The sequence below is a fragment of the Aspergillus oryzae genome, chromosome 3 (genome assembly GCF_000184455.2).
Source record: "Aspergillus oryzae RIB40 DNA, chromosome 3".
Classification (NCBI taxonomy): Eukaryota; Fungi; Ascomycota; class Eurotiomycetes; order Eurotiales; family Aspergillaceae; genus Aspergillus; species Aspergillus oryzae.
In genome coordinates this window covers 1991043-2003241 of record NC_036437.1, presented here as the reverse complement: position 1 = coordinate 2003241, position 12199 = coordinate 1991043, and the positions used below count along the sequence as shown (strand labels likewise).

The following is a 12199-nucleotide window of genomic DNA, read 5'->3' as shown; positions in this document are numbered from 1 at the left end:
TTGGGATGATGCTTTTACGAACCGCTCCGATCGTGCACCGCCGCAGAGCCTGTGGCTGGTGACCTCGGGAACAATCGCACCGCCTATAGAAGTTGCCTGGGGCAGAATATTCTCCAATTATACTAAGACACCAACGACCTACTTCGTACTTCAAGCTACGTGACGATTGATGTGAAGCAAAAAGATAATATATGGTTATGGACTTCCTGTCAAGAATTTCAAGAGAAAGTTATTATGTAGGAATAGCATTCGGACGATCCCACGACGACCGAAAATAAGGGGAAGAGATGTAACATGAATTCAGCCCAACAGGAAGACATGGATACAGACGCCGAGAACAATAAAGCTGAAAAAAAGGGCAACTGTTATGCAAAGGAAAAGCACGAAGCGCAGGCACAGCCCTGCTGCATAATGTCTAGAAAGCCAGATCCAACTAGACCCTTGCATGATATCCGACTCCCTTCTCACTTAGTAGCTACAATCGAATATCATGGCCGGAAAAGAAAATGAAATGAACGGGAAATGGTGACTGAGATCAGTGAAGCAATCGAGTTAGGTCTCACAACGACGACTGAAATCTCACAAAATTCCAGTGGGTCATGCCCATGATCATCACGACACCGGTAAAAATTAGGCATTCTGGTTTAAGTTATTGGTGGTGGCCCATAGAGTCACCCGGCGTAGCGACTCATAGCTAACCTTCAAGACGTGCACCTTCCGTATCTAAAAATAATTGAAAGGACGGGGGGAAAGAATGTGAACATGAGAGATACAGCGAGACAAAGGTGATAGCTTGCGTTTAAATTTAGCATTGGCAGGAGTTGGCGCCCTGAGTGCCAGGGGCCTCTGGGCGCAAGTCCACACCCGGACGGGGGTTTGTGCGCAAGTTTCGAGGTCCGGCTTGGTCGAGAGGAAGTTTCTTCGCAATTGCGGTAAACAATTCCCGCACGTTCGAGGAGGTCTTCGCCGATGTCTCAAAGAAAAGCAAACCAGCCTCACGTGCATAGGCCTCGGCATCTGCGGTTGGGATAGCCCTCTTGTCTGGGTTTTCTGTGACAAGGTCGAGCTTATTACCCGCAAGGGCGATGACAATGTTCTCGTTCGCTTGGCGTTGTAACTCTTTCACCCACGACTTGGCCTTATCCAGCGACGACTATACGACGATTACAATGTTAGTATTTCATTGTTTCAAGGAACAAAAACCGAGAGTCATGGGCCGGGTTCGTACAGCTTGTGTGATATCGTAAACAACTACTGCGCAGTTGGCGTTTCTGTAGTACATCGGGGCTAGCGACTTGTATCTCTCCTGACCGGCGGTATCCCATATTTCGAACTTGACCGTCGTGCTTTCGTCCAAAGAAATGGTTTGTGTTAAAAAGGCAGCGCCAATCGTCGACTCCCGGTAGTCATCGAATTGATCCTATGGCGAGTAAGCGACATCACAAAACCCCAACTAAGACCGGATATCTTGGGTATCGAAATGGATTCATAAACTCTAAGCCTACCTTGACAAATCTCAATACTAGCGAACTCTGTAATGAAAGACGTCAGCGACCGTCAAAATAACCAGTAAAGATAGGCTAACCTTTCCAACAGCGGATTCTCCTAGAAGGGGAGAAACGATATGTCAGTTACTCTACAACAGATAACGTAGTTGGGGACATTTGAAAAGAAATAGCTAACCAAGCAAGACAAGTTTGAACTGAGCGAATCTGGCACCAGGACGGGCGCCTGCTGCGGCTCTGGAGGCCATGATTTCTATAGTCGGAAGAGCAACTTTGTAAATAGGTAGAGCGTCGGGAGATAAAAATCGCACACAGATGGACCGTGAGAATAAAAAGCGCTAAACGTTGAAGATTCCTTTCGACGGGAGGTTGGACTGAAGACGGGATCGGATGCTGGGAGGTTTGATGGCGGCCTGCCGGTAAGGGTAGATGACGAAGGGATTCAGCCACACCTGGCCCAAGCCGAGTGGCCGTTCTGCGGGGCGGTGTGGCGGCTTGGCTTGACCTATGGCGGCGGCAATTGGCAGGTATTATTATCACCACATGCTGCGTTCAGAGTTACAATACACAACACCCTAGGCTTCCTGAGAGATCGTCATTCCTGCTCCTGACAATCAATCTCTCCGCCTGAACCTTCTTTCTTTCCGACCATGCGGTGATTTTTCTTAATATCCACCCACCCCACGTTCTTTAGTTTGGTTTTCATATTCCTTCCTATCTACTTCGTCTGTATTGTTATCTATCTTCTTTCTTTACCCCCTGTCTAGATAGTGAGCTGTCGCCAACAATGGCTACTACTCTCCTTCCGTTCCGCGATATCAACCTCCACGCCTCCTCCTCTCATTACGCTTTCACCTCGCCCTCTTCACCAAATGCTCCCACGCTTATCGTTGACCGCCCAACAGGCGACTTACGATTGCATGATGGCACCCTTCCTGGTGCTAAGCGCATTTCCAGTATCGCCGGTATACTGGGCATGATAAAGTTGAAGCTGGGTATGTCTGTTGCAAACTTCAGCTAATAGCCTGGCTCTAATGATGACTCTTGCAGACAAATATATCATCGTAATCACCAAAGCGCTGCCTATGGGTCGACTACGCGGACATATGGTTTACAAAGTTGCAGGAACTGAGTTCTTACCCCTTCGTGAGCGCCCGCTACATGACCACGATGAGGACACGTATTTGGCGCTGCTAAAAGAGCTTCTCCGCACGGGGCCAATGTATTTTTCTTATGCCTTGGACCTCACCAACAGTTTCCAGCGTCAGTCGCAAAGCGATGCTAGCCTTCCGATGTGGAAACGAGCCGATGACCGGTTCTTTTGGAATCGCTTCATTCAATCCGATCTCATAGACTTTAGCCTCGGAGGGCATGATACAACGAGCGTACGATATGGACCCCAGCCCGGAGTTGATCCTTATATTCTCCCCGTAATGTATGGAATGTTACGCATCACTCCGGCAAAGGTTAAGTCGACTTCTTTTACGTTTGCTCTCATTACGAGGAGATCTAGACACCGCGCTGGGACAAGATACTTTTCACGTGGTATAGATGAGCAAGGACACGTTTCAAATTACAACGAAACCGAGCAGATTGTGATCTTGAATGATGCGACTGGTGGGCTATCGGGGTTTTCTGGAGGCCAGTCCATGAAAGAAAAAACCGCAGATTCGGGTCGGGACCTTCAGGTCATGGCTTACGTGCAGACTCGCGGGAGTGTTCCCGTATTTTGGGCCGAAGTCAACAACCTCAAGTATACCCCCAAACTCCAGGTTCGTGGGGTGGAAACAGCCGTCGATGCCGCACGAAAGCATTTTGCTGAGCAGATCCGGTTGTATGGAGAAAACTACCTGGTCAACCTTGTAAACCAGAAAGGGAGGGAGGAGCGAGTCAAGGATGCATATGAACAGCTCGTACGCATTTTGGTCTCTCCATCGACCGAGAATACAGAGGTCGACGCGGTATCCTCCGAGAAGATACATGCCCTGGAGCCAGGTCAAAGGCAGAAGGAATTGGACCGTCTCCACTACATCTACTTCGATTTCCACAACGAAACAAAGGGGCTGCAATGGCACCGCGCGGAACTGCTGATGGACCGTTTAATTGATGGTCTTACGCGAGGCGGTTATTTCCGTGGTGTAGAGGATCCTGGTGTGCCTAGTGGACAACTGGATATACGATCTTCACAAACCAGCGTTGTTCGTACCAACTGCATGGACTGCTTGGATCGAACGAACGTAGTGCAGAGTATGCTTGGGCGTTGGGCTGTAACCCGCCAGCTCACTGACGCAGGGATCCTACGTCAAGGAGAAGCTGCAAATGATGACCGGGACTTTGAGGACCTGTTCCGTAACATCTGGGCCGATAATGCAGACGTTGTCTCTAAATCGTATTCGGGCACCGGGGCACTGAAAACCGATTTCACCCGTACTGGCCAGCGTACTCGCGCTGGCATGCTGCAAGACTTGAACAATTCCATCACGCGATACGTGAAAAATAACCTCTTGGATGGCCCCAGGCAAGATGGCTTCGATGTCTTCTTGGGCACCTACCTTCCTCCAAATTCCACACTTGGCAACCTTCAACTTTTCCTAGACCGCCGACCCCTCATTATTCAGTCCATCCCCTATATCCTTGCTGCTGGTGTCTTTATGGTTCTAATTTCCATATTTACGAGGCGTTTGCCTGATGCTGCCGTGTGGCCGTTGCGTCTGTTCGTCATATTCTGGCTGGTGGTCTCTGCCTGGTGTGCACGCTTCATACTTGGGCATGGGATGCTTTACGTAAGTTTATTGATAATTGGTTATGTATATACACCACGCTAACAGATTGCAGGTGAACTGGCCCAAATTGAATACACCAGCTGCTGGATCCGAAGGGTATCAAGATGCGATGATCAAGGCCCGATCGGATCCTATCGTGGGGCAATTTCTTCCTTCCAGAAAGCACCAGAGGGGCTATAGCAATGCTCGACTCGGCTTTCTGGAAGAAGGGAAGACTAGGATTGAATAGTCTCTTACTCAGGCTACTGTCATTGCTGAGTTCTTTTACATACTAAATAGTACGTGTCCGGTACACAGTTTCGTCCTTTACCTACTTCGATGTTGGGGGTTGTAAAAAGGACCACCTCTATATGCACTATCTTCTAGTCTCTCCTTGCTTTCTTTCTTATGGAATTCACACATTTGCAAGTAACCCTTCCGGCATTAATAGCATGGTTTCTCTTTGGCTGTATAGATTTATTTTTATTCTTATCATCTTGTTTCACATGTTCTCTCTGCTGCTGCTTTCTTTGCCTTCTTCCTCTTGCTCGTTTAACCTTGCAAGACTGCGCGTTGCATGTACCTTTAAAACCTTACATCGGAGGAAGTGATGATGATAGAAATTGTCATATTATTGAAACCATACGAATACATATAATCCTTTGATATTTAAGAGTTAGGAAGTTACCAGTACCACCTTAGGCACTCATAGATACTATACTCCTTAAGTAGTTGATGACTCCGTCGCTCACGTAAGCATATATGGTAATTCGGGTTGAACTTCGGAAATGCGACGAGGAACCCCTCGTGACTTAGCTGATAGCATTGTCACCATCTTCATGAGGGGTTTTCGCATACACACGCTCTATACCTATAATTCCATTCGTCGGTTCTCATCCCATCCGGCCAGAATGTCCCGCAACTATGAGGTATGCCGAGACTTCTAAGCTACTGATCTCCAGACACTCTAACGGCATGAATATAGGCTGCAATTACAGCATTGAATTCGCTGCAGACCAACTTCGCAGTTGTTCAACAACTGAGAGAGTCAGGAGACCGGCGACAAATGAATTTACGGTCTCTCCCCGAAACTATAGAGTGGCTCCGACGCATTGGATACCAGGTTCGCAACCTTTCCCGCGGATAATGTGAATGTTGCGCTTCCACTATAGTAGTGGTTAATTCAGGGCTATACAGTTGATTGCTGACTGCAGTTCAACCTTTCTTCTTTTCTCTATAGCCCTCCGATCTGAACCGTCTGAATCCTGTGCACGTTGCTGGTACCAAGGGCAAGGGATCGACCTCCGCTTTCATCTCTTCCATCCTATCTCAATACACTTCCCCGGTGCCCTCAGAATCAAATGATTCTGCGCCACGTCTCAAAAAAGTCGGCCTCTATACATCTCCTCACTTACGATTTGCCCGAGAGCGTATTCAGATCAATGGTGCGCCGCTCTCCGAAGAAAAGTTTGCTCGGTACTTCTTCGAGGTCTGGGACCGGCTTGATGAAGCGGCTCGTGTGGCCGGCGAGAACCCGGAAGAACTACGAACAAAGCCGCAGTATTTTCGATACCTGACTCTTATGGCATTTCATACTTATCTGAGTGAAGGTGTGGATGCTGCGGTGATAGAGTGTGGCATCGGTGGAGAGTATGACTGCACGAATGTCCTCGAGCGGCCTGCCGCGACGGCGATCACAAGCTTAGGTATTGACCATACTGCTATGCTGGGAACAACGATTGAAGAAATTGCCTGGCATAAGGGTGGTATTATAAAGCCTGGGGTCAAAGGCTTCAGTGCTCCTCAAGCTGCCAGTGCCGAAAGGGTTCTATACGACCGTGCAGCGGATAAGAAAACTCAATTGGAAATCATTGCAGGTCATCCTGATCTAGCCAGTGGTAGCAGTGTGAAACTTGGGTTGGCCGGCGATTTCCAACGCACAAATGCAGCTCTGGCGATCGCAACGGCTGCAGAATTTCTTAAGAAAGTCGGGCTCGAAGACATTCCAGATGATTTTATGAAGAAGCCTTTGCCTGCTAAATTCCGTAAGGGGTTGGAATTGGCTCGGTTAGGCGGGCGTTGTGAAACCCGACATGAAAAGAATGTCACCTGGTTCATTGACGGTGGTCATACTCTAGAGAGTATCAAGCTGGCCGGTCAATGGTTCACCTCCCAGATACATGCGAATTCCTCATCCGGTGCGGTAGCAAACAGAAAGCTGCGCGTCTTGATCTTCAATCAGCAAACTCGTGATAGCAATGCCCTCGCCCAAGCCCTCTACGATACCTTGGCTGCAGCTCTTGGGTCCGAGCAGCCTTTCACTCACGCGATTTTCTGTACCAATGTAACGTACAAAGCGGCAGGTTATCGACCCGACCTCGTAAGCATGAATACGAGCGCATCTGAGGTGGAAAAGTTACAGGTCCAGAACAGCCTTGCGGAGAAATGGCGTTCAATTGATCCACGTGCTGAGGTCAAGGTGTATGGTACCATCGAAGAAGCTGTTGACTTCACCCGAGACCTGGCAGCGAAGGAGAGAGAATGTTCAGATAACGATGAAACACCCATCATGAGCTTTGTCACGGGCAGCTTACATCTTGTTGGCGGTTTCCTAGATGTGATCGAGACCAAGCCGGGTCCGCAATGAAGGCATACGTTCGTGGAACCTTTTTTTATTCTACGTAGAATTGGAGATCTGGACATCAATAATTGTCTACGCAGTGTTCTCAACAACATACTCAACGATACCCAGAAGGGCTAGGAGTCCTTTTTCATGTTAGCATGTGGGATGATATAGATTTGGGGAGGCGTTTATCTTGGGATTCAACAAACCTCGAATTCAGTTCATATATGGAATATATAATTATATAATAGCCTGGAGAAGATAGGAGAAAACCAATTGAACTTTCGTCTCAATTTGTGTGTACATCCATTGTAACGATTTGCCAAGGCAAGAGTTCATACTTTGATGTGCAGTACATTCAATTACGCTGTAGTATGTCGGACACCAATTGTCCGGGAGAAAAATATGCTAGAGAATGCGCCAAGTGGATTTTGGCTCCATCGTTGTGGTTTAAGTGAGTGAATTGTTTACTTATCAATGAATTTATGATTACTACTATTTATTAAGCTTGACCCCGCGAAATTGGCGTGACGTGGGGCGCCGGACCTGAAAACCTTCCGCACTCAACCCGCTTAAATCTTAACCCCTCATCATCATCTCGCCCGCCGTGATGTCGGACCCTAAGGATACCAAGGGCAAAGCGCCCCAGGCTGAAGACACACAAGCAGGTAGCTCTGAGCAAAAGCTCAAGGATGCGACAATCACCCCCAAGATGGCGGAGAAGCTATTGGAGAATAACCCGGCGCTGAAGAACGAGCTGGCCGGAATGGACAAGAAAGACGCTGCGGAGGCATTGCGCAAAATGACCATCTCCGAGCTGCTGACTGGTCTATCGGTCGGTGGGAAGAACCAGAAGGACATGGCTTCGTACAGGTTCTGGCAGACACAACCCGTACCCCGTTTCGATGAGACCAGCAATGCCAGCGGAGGTCCCATTAAGATCATCGACCCCGAGAAGGTGTCGAAGGAGCCCGATCAGCTCATTGAAGGTTTCGAGTGGACAACTCTTGATTTGACCAACGAGACCGAGCTGCAGGAATTGTGGGATTTGTTGACATACCACTACGTGGAGGACGATAACGCCATGTTCCGCTTTAGATACTCCCAGTCATTTTTGCATTGGTACGTCGTTATTAACATTGGCATAAATATCTTAACATGACATGAGGTAGATTAATGTAAACTAATATTTACGAACATCATAGGGCTCTGATGTCTCCCGGTTGGAGAAAAGAATGGCATGTGGGCGTTCGCGCTACCAAGTCTAAGAAGCTTGTCGCATCCATTTGCGGTGTGCCTACCGAGATCCGTGTTCGCGATCAGAAGCTCAAGGTGACGGAAATCAACTTCCTCTGTATCCACAAGAAACTGCGGTCTAAGCGTTTGACTCCCGTTCTCATCAAGGAGATCACCCGTCGCTGCTACCTGAATGGAATCTACCAAGCCATCTATACTGCTGGTGTGGTTTTGCCTACGCCAGTCAGCTCCTGCCGCTACTACCACCGTCCGTTGGACTGGCTGAAGCTTTATGAGGTCGGCTTCTCACCCCTTCCTCATGGCTCTACCAAAGCCCGCCAGATCACCAAGAATCATCTTCCCAGCACTACATCTACGCCTGGACTGCGTCCCATGGAGATCAAGGATATTGACGCCGTCCACGACTTGCTCGAGCGGTATCTGAAGCGCTTTGATATGAACCAGGCTTTCACAAAAGAGGAAATCGAGCATTGGTTGGTACACAAGGATGGCGCAGGAAAGGAGCAAGTTGTGTGGTCATATGTGGTAGAAGATCCTGAGACGCACAAGATTACCGACTTCTTCTCGTTCTACAACCTCCCATCTACGGTCATTCAGCACCCGAAGCATAAGGAAGTGCGCGCTGCTTACCTCTATTACTATGCAACCGAGACCGCATTCACGGAGGATCTGAAGGCCTTGAAAGAACGTCTTCTACTCCTGATGAACGATGCCTTGATCCAGGCCAAGAAGGTAAGAATCCCCAACAGCTCTTGCATTGGCATAGTGTGTCCCTTATAGCTTACAATACCCGCTACAGGCTCACTTCGATGTGTTCAACGCCCTTACCCTGCACGACAACCCTCTCTTCTTGGAGCAGCTGAAGTTCGGTGCAGGCGATGGCCAGCTTCACTTTTACCTTTACAACTACAGGACAGCCCCTATCCCTGGAGGTGTTAACGAGAAGAACCTGCCGGACGAGAAAAAGATGGGAGGTGTTGGCGTTGTTATGTTGTGAAATCTGAACGCCGGTCATGCTCTCTGCCTCAAAATGTATTTACCCGTAACGAGAGGTTGACGAAGAAGTTATGAATCAAAAGCAGTTTACCTGTGACGAGACTCTTCTCATATGATCACAATATCTTGAGATACCGTCAGTCGCCGAGCAATTGAGGGACGAAGTCTTAGGTAATGAAGGGACGTCAATTGGGTGGACAAGCAACTATAGAAACGTCAGTTACCTAAAATAGCTTAATGCCCAAGGCGCCAAGGCCAGGCCCGTGACGTCGTCATCCGATGGAAGGGCTAGACTCTCAACTTCTCTTGAATCAACAAAGCACCCTCTTTTACCTCTTTGGTTTAGATGGATACTACTGGTCACCAAGGTATTTGTTACGTACCCAAGGTCTCAGCTCAGTGGGACAATCTTGGTCTGCTGGCGCAACATTCTTTTTCCCGACATACTTAAGGGCCACTTTGTACAGTACAAAGTACTGGCCCGATAAGCCGAAAACGTTTTGTATTGCGATCGACAAATGATACATAAGCAGCAGACCACTTCTAGGAATCCCTCTAAACCTGTCTGTCAGATGCCATTGAACATACCGCTACTTGTTTCACTTGCAAAATGGGGTTAAGCCAGTCGACCGAACTTGGCCAGGCCTCCTCGCCAGGTCAGTAGTCCTTCGATTATGTACTTCTCGTGTTCCAATCGACCAAATAGAGAGGATGATATTTGTCATTTGCCTAGTCGCCTATCCAGTTCTAACATTGAACAGAGGAGCTGAGCCACATGCTTGCTGAACGCTTCGCGACCAAATGCTTTACTCCCTTAGAATTAACCCACTTCAAGGACAACTTCTTTACCCGTGCCGCGGGACAGGGAGACGTAAAGTATTGGAATGAAAAGATCTTGTCCGACTTTCTAGCTATACCTGATAGCAGTGACGCCGAATGTCCACTGGATGCCGGTCCGGTGATCTTCCGTATGGTGTCGTATCTGGGGGCCTTTCCTTTCCAGAACACATTGGCTCCGAGCGTACTGACATTCGAGGCCATGGTTAAAGTGGTTGTGTTGCTAACTGAGAGATATGGGAAAGTCTTAAGACGAGCGCGGAAGGACAGGATCAGGCTACTCTTTGGGAGCCTTGCTGACGTAGGGAGGAAGGACATTGATCAGCCGGCGAACGATGGGAATTCTAAGGAAGATAAGGTCGATTCTTCCGCTACTAAATCCCATGCGCCTGGATTCTCTGTGGATGAGCCTACGAACGATGACTACGAAGACGATGACGACGACCTTGCGCTTGCGGCTTTGGAGTCTTTAGATGCGATTGAAGTGTTCAGGCACGACTCCCGCATTGATAAGGCAGTCTATGAAGCTCGGATATCTATTGCCACTTTTCGTCGCCTTCTGATGCTACTTCTTGTCATCTCACCTCTAAGGCCCCTAGAACCAGTAAAGGCATATACGTCTGACTTGAACGAAGGGCGCATGCGAACTGTGAGACAGCAAGCCGATAATATCCTAGCCGCTTTTCCCCAGGAAGAGTCGGGAGGGATTAGCTATAGAGCGTTTGCTAAAACCATTGAAACATCGTTGCCATATCTATTCGATCCTTTGACGCCACTGTTTGAGCATCTTCTTTTTAGCAGAAATTTGAACTTGTCCCAGAAGCGTGACCGAAGTGACTCAACAGATCCTACAGACCAGACGTCAGAGACTCCCTTGCCGTTATCAGCATCAATTATGCTCCCAGGAAGCTTCGAATCTGCGATATTGAACCCAAGCATTGTGTCACATCTGTCGTTTTTCCTTCCATCCACCAACGGCAGCAAGAACCTTCTCCGTGATAACTTGCGTCTACATCCCATTTTCTCTACGGCCGCGCATGGATCATCTCTAACTTCATTCTCTCACAATGTTCTAACCTGGCAGTCAGGCACATTATTGCTTCTTGAAGGTGCTGTTGCTGAACCGTCTGGTGAGCAGATGGTCACACTAGGAGCATATCTGCCACAACCTTGGAAAACCGGGTCCTCAGCTCAGAGTTCTCGACTTTCCGAGACATCTGCCCTTCCTTGCCTATTCCAACTGTCTCCGAAACACCTACTTCTGCCCGGGAACCCATCATCTTCTATACAGAATCCCGACACTCCGGCAGCGTATTTCTCTAATCACTCGGGTATTTCGCTTGGATGTCGAATACCGCCGGCATCTCGGAGCCAACGCCTAGTCCCCTCGCCGCTGGGCGCGGGCAGCCTAACGATAGATACGAGCCTTGAGACGGCAGAATTCCATGTTGCCCCATTCGGGCACAATGGTGTGTTCCTCCCTGCCGGTACCAGCTCAACGTCGGACAATGCAACCAAAACGCACATTGACATCTACAACCTTGAGCTATGGGGGTTTGTCCCTGATCCTGGTGTTTCCTCCTCCGAGAAGAGTGCCATCGAACTTCAAAAGGCGAAGTGGGACTTCGAAGCGAGGGAAGCGGAAAGAAGACGTAGCTTGAATATAAAGGCCGGGGCGGGAGATTCCGCTATGGAGGGAGCTAGATGGTTATTGGAAACGGCAGGCATAATTGGCGATAGTCACGGACGGGGTGGAGGAAGTGTTTGACGATAAACACGATATGAGTTCTATCTTCGGCGTTCTGGAGGTATATTACATTCGATACTGCAGGCAGTGAAACAGTTCTTAATAATGCACAGAGTCTAATGAATATGGAATGGTCAAAGGGCGAATTGCTGCCTTCTGATAATACTTTTTTAATAAGTGATTTTTAATTCTTATTTTCGAGGACGGTTGTCACTTGTCTTCTACTAATACTTGTAGTTCAGAATATAGATACTCTGCTTGAGGGGCGTAATATGATATATCTTCTAGGACATGTATAACTTCATGCTGGTATAGTAGTGTGCAACAGACTTCACGTTTATATATCATGGCATTTTCTGAGATTAATGAGTAATTATTCTTCAGCAGTACAAGTGGAGGAGTAAGACCATTGTTTTTCTCTCTTTATCTTTTGTTCTTATGTTTTCTTATTTTTTATTCTAATATATTGAAT

At 48.1% G+C, this 12199-nt stretch overlaps 5 protein-coding genes across 5 annotated transcripts; 4 read left to right on the top strand and 1 right to left on the bottom strand.

Annotated features, from left to right (window-relative positions):
* Window positions 1-805: 805 nt before the first annotated feature.
* On the bottom strand, window positions 806-1753 carry AO090023000765 (Rab family GTPase; the record flags this gene model as incomplete). Its single annotated transcript, XM_023235749.1, has 4 exons — window positions 806-1153; window positions 1229-1420; window positions 1532-1605; window positions 1684-1753. The coding sequence occupies 4 exons, from the start codon at window positions 1751-1753 to the stop codon at window positions 806-808; spliced, it is 684 nt and encodes a 227-aa protein (XP_023090741.1).
* A 539-nt stretch (window positions 1754-2292) lies between these two features.
* AO090023000764 (putative phosphoinositide phosphatase (Sac1)) lies at window positions 2293-4517 on the top strand (the record flags this gene model as incomplete). The annotated part of the gene is made up of 3 exons (XM_001821219.3): window positions 2293-2500; window positions 2556-4288; window positions 4341-4517. The coding sequence occupies 3 exons, from the start codon at window positions 2293-2295 to the stop codon at window positions 4515-4517; spliced, it is 2118 nt and encodes a 705-aa protein (XP_001821271.1).
* A 538-nt stretch (window positions 4518-5055) lies between these two features.
* Window positions 5056-6914, top strand: AO090023000763 (tetrahydrofolate synthase; the record flags this gene model as incomplete). Its single annotated transcript, XM_001821218.3, has 3 exons — window positions 5056-5196; window positions 5253-5390; window positions 5508-6914. The coding sequence occupies 3 exons, from the start codon at window positions 5056-5058 to the stop codon at window positions 6912-6914; spliced, it is 1686 nt and encodes a 561-aa protein (XP_001821270.3).
* A 586-nt stretch (window positions 6915-7500) lies between these two features.
* AO090023000762 (glycylpeptide N-tetradecanoyltransferase swoF) lies at window positions 7501-9144 on the top strand (the record flags this gene model as incomplete). The annotated part of the gene is made up of 3 exons (XM_001821217.3): window positions 7501-8012; window positions 8096-8879; window positions 8947-9144. 3 exons carry the CDS (start codon window positions 7501-7503, stop codon window positions 9142-9144), a joined length of 1494 nt encoding a protein of 497 aa, XP_001821269.1.
* A 609-nt stretch (window positions 9145-9753) lies between these two features.
* Window positions 9754-11748, top strand: AO090023000761 (TLD domain-containing protein; the record flags this gene model as incomplete). Its single annotated transcript, XM_001821216.3, has 2 exons — window positions 9754-9799; window positions 9905-11748. 2 exons carry the CDS (start codon window positions 9754-9756, stop codon window positions 11746-11748), a joined length of 1890 nt encoding a protein of 629 aa, XP_001821268.1.
* Between the last annotated feature and the right edge of the window lie 451 nt (window positions 11749-12199).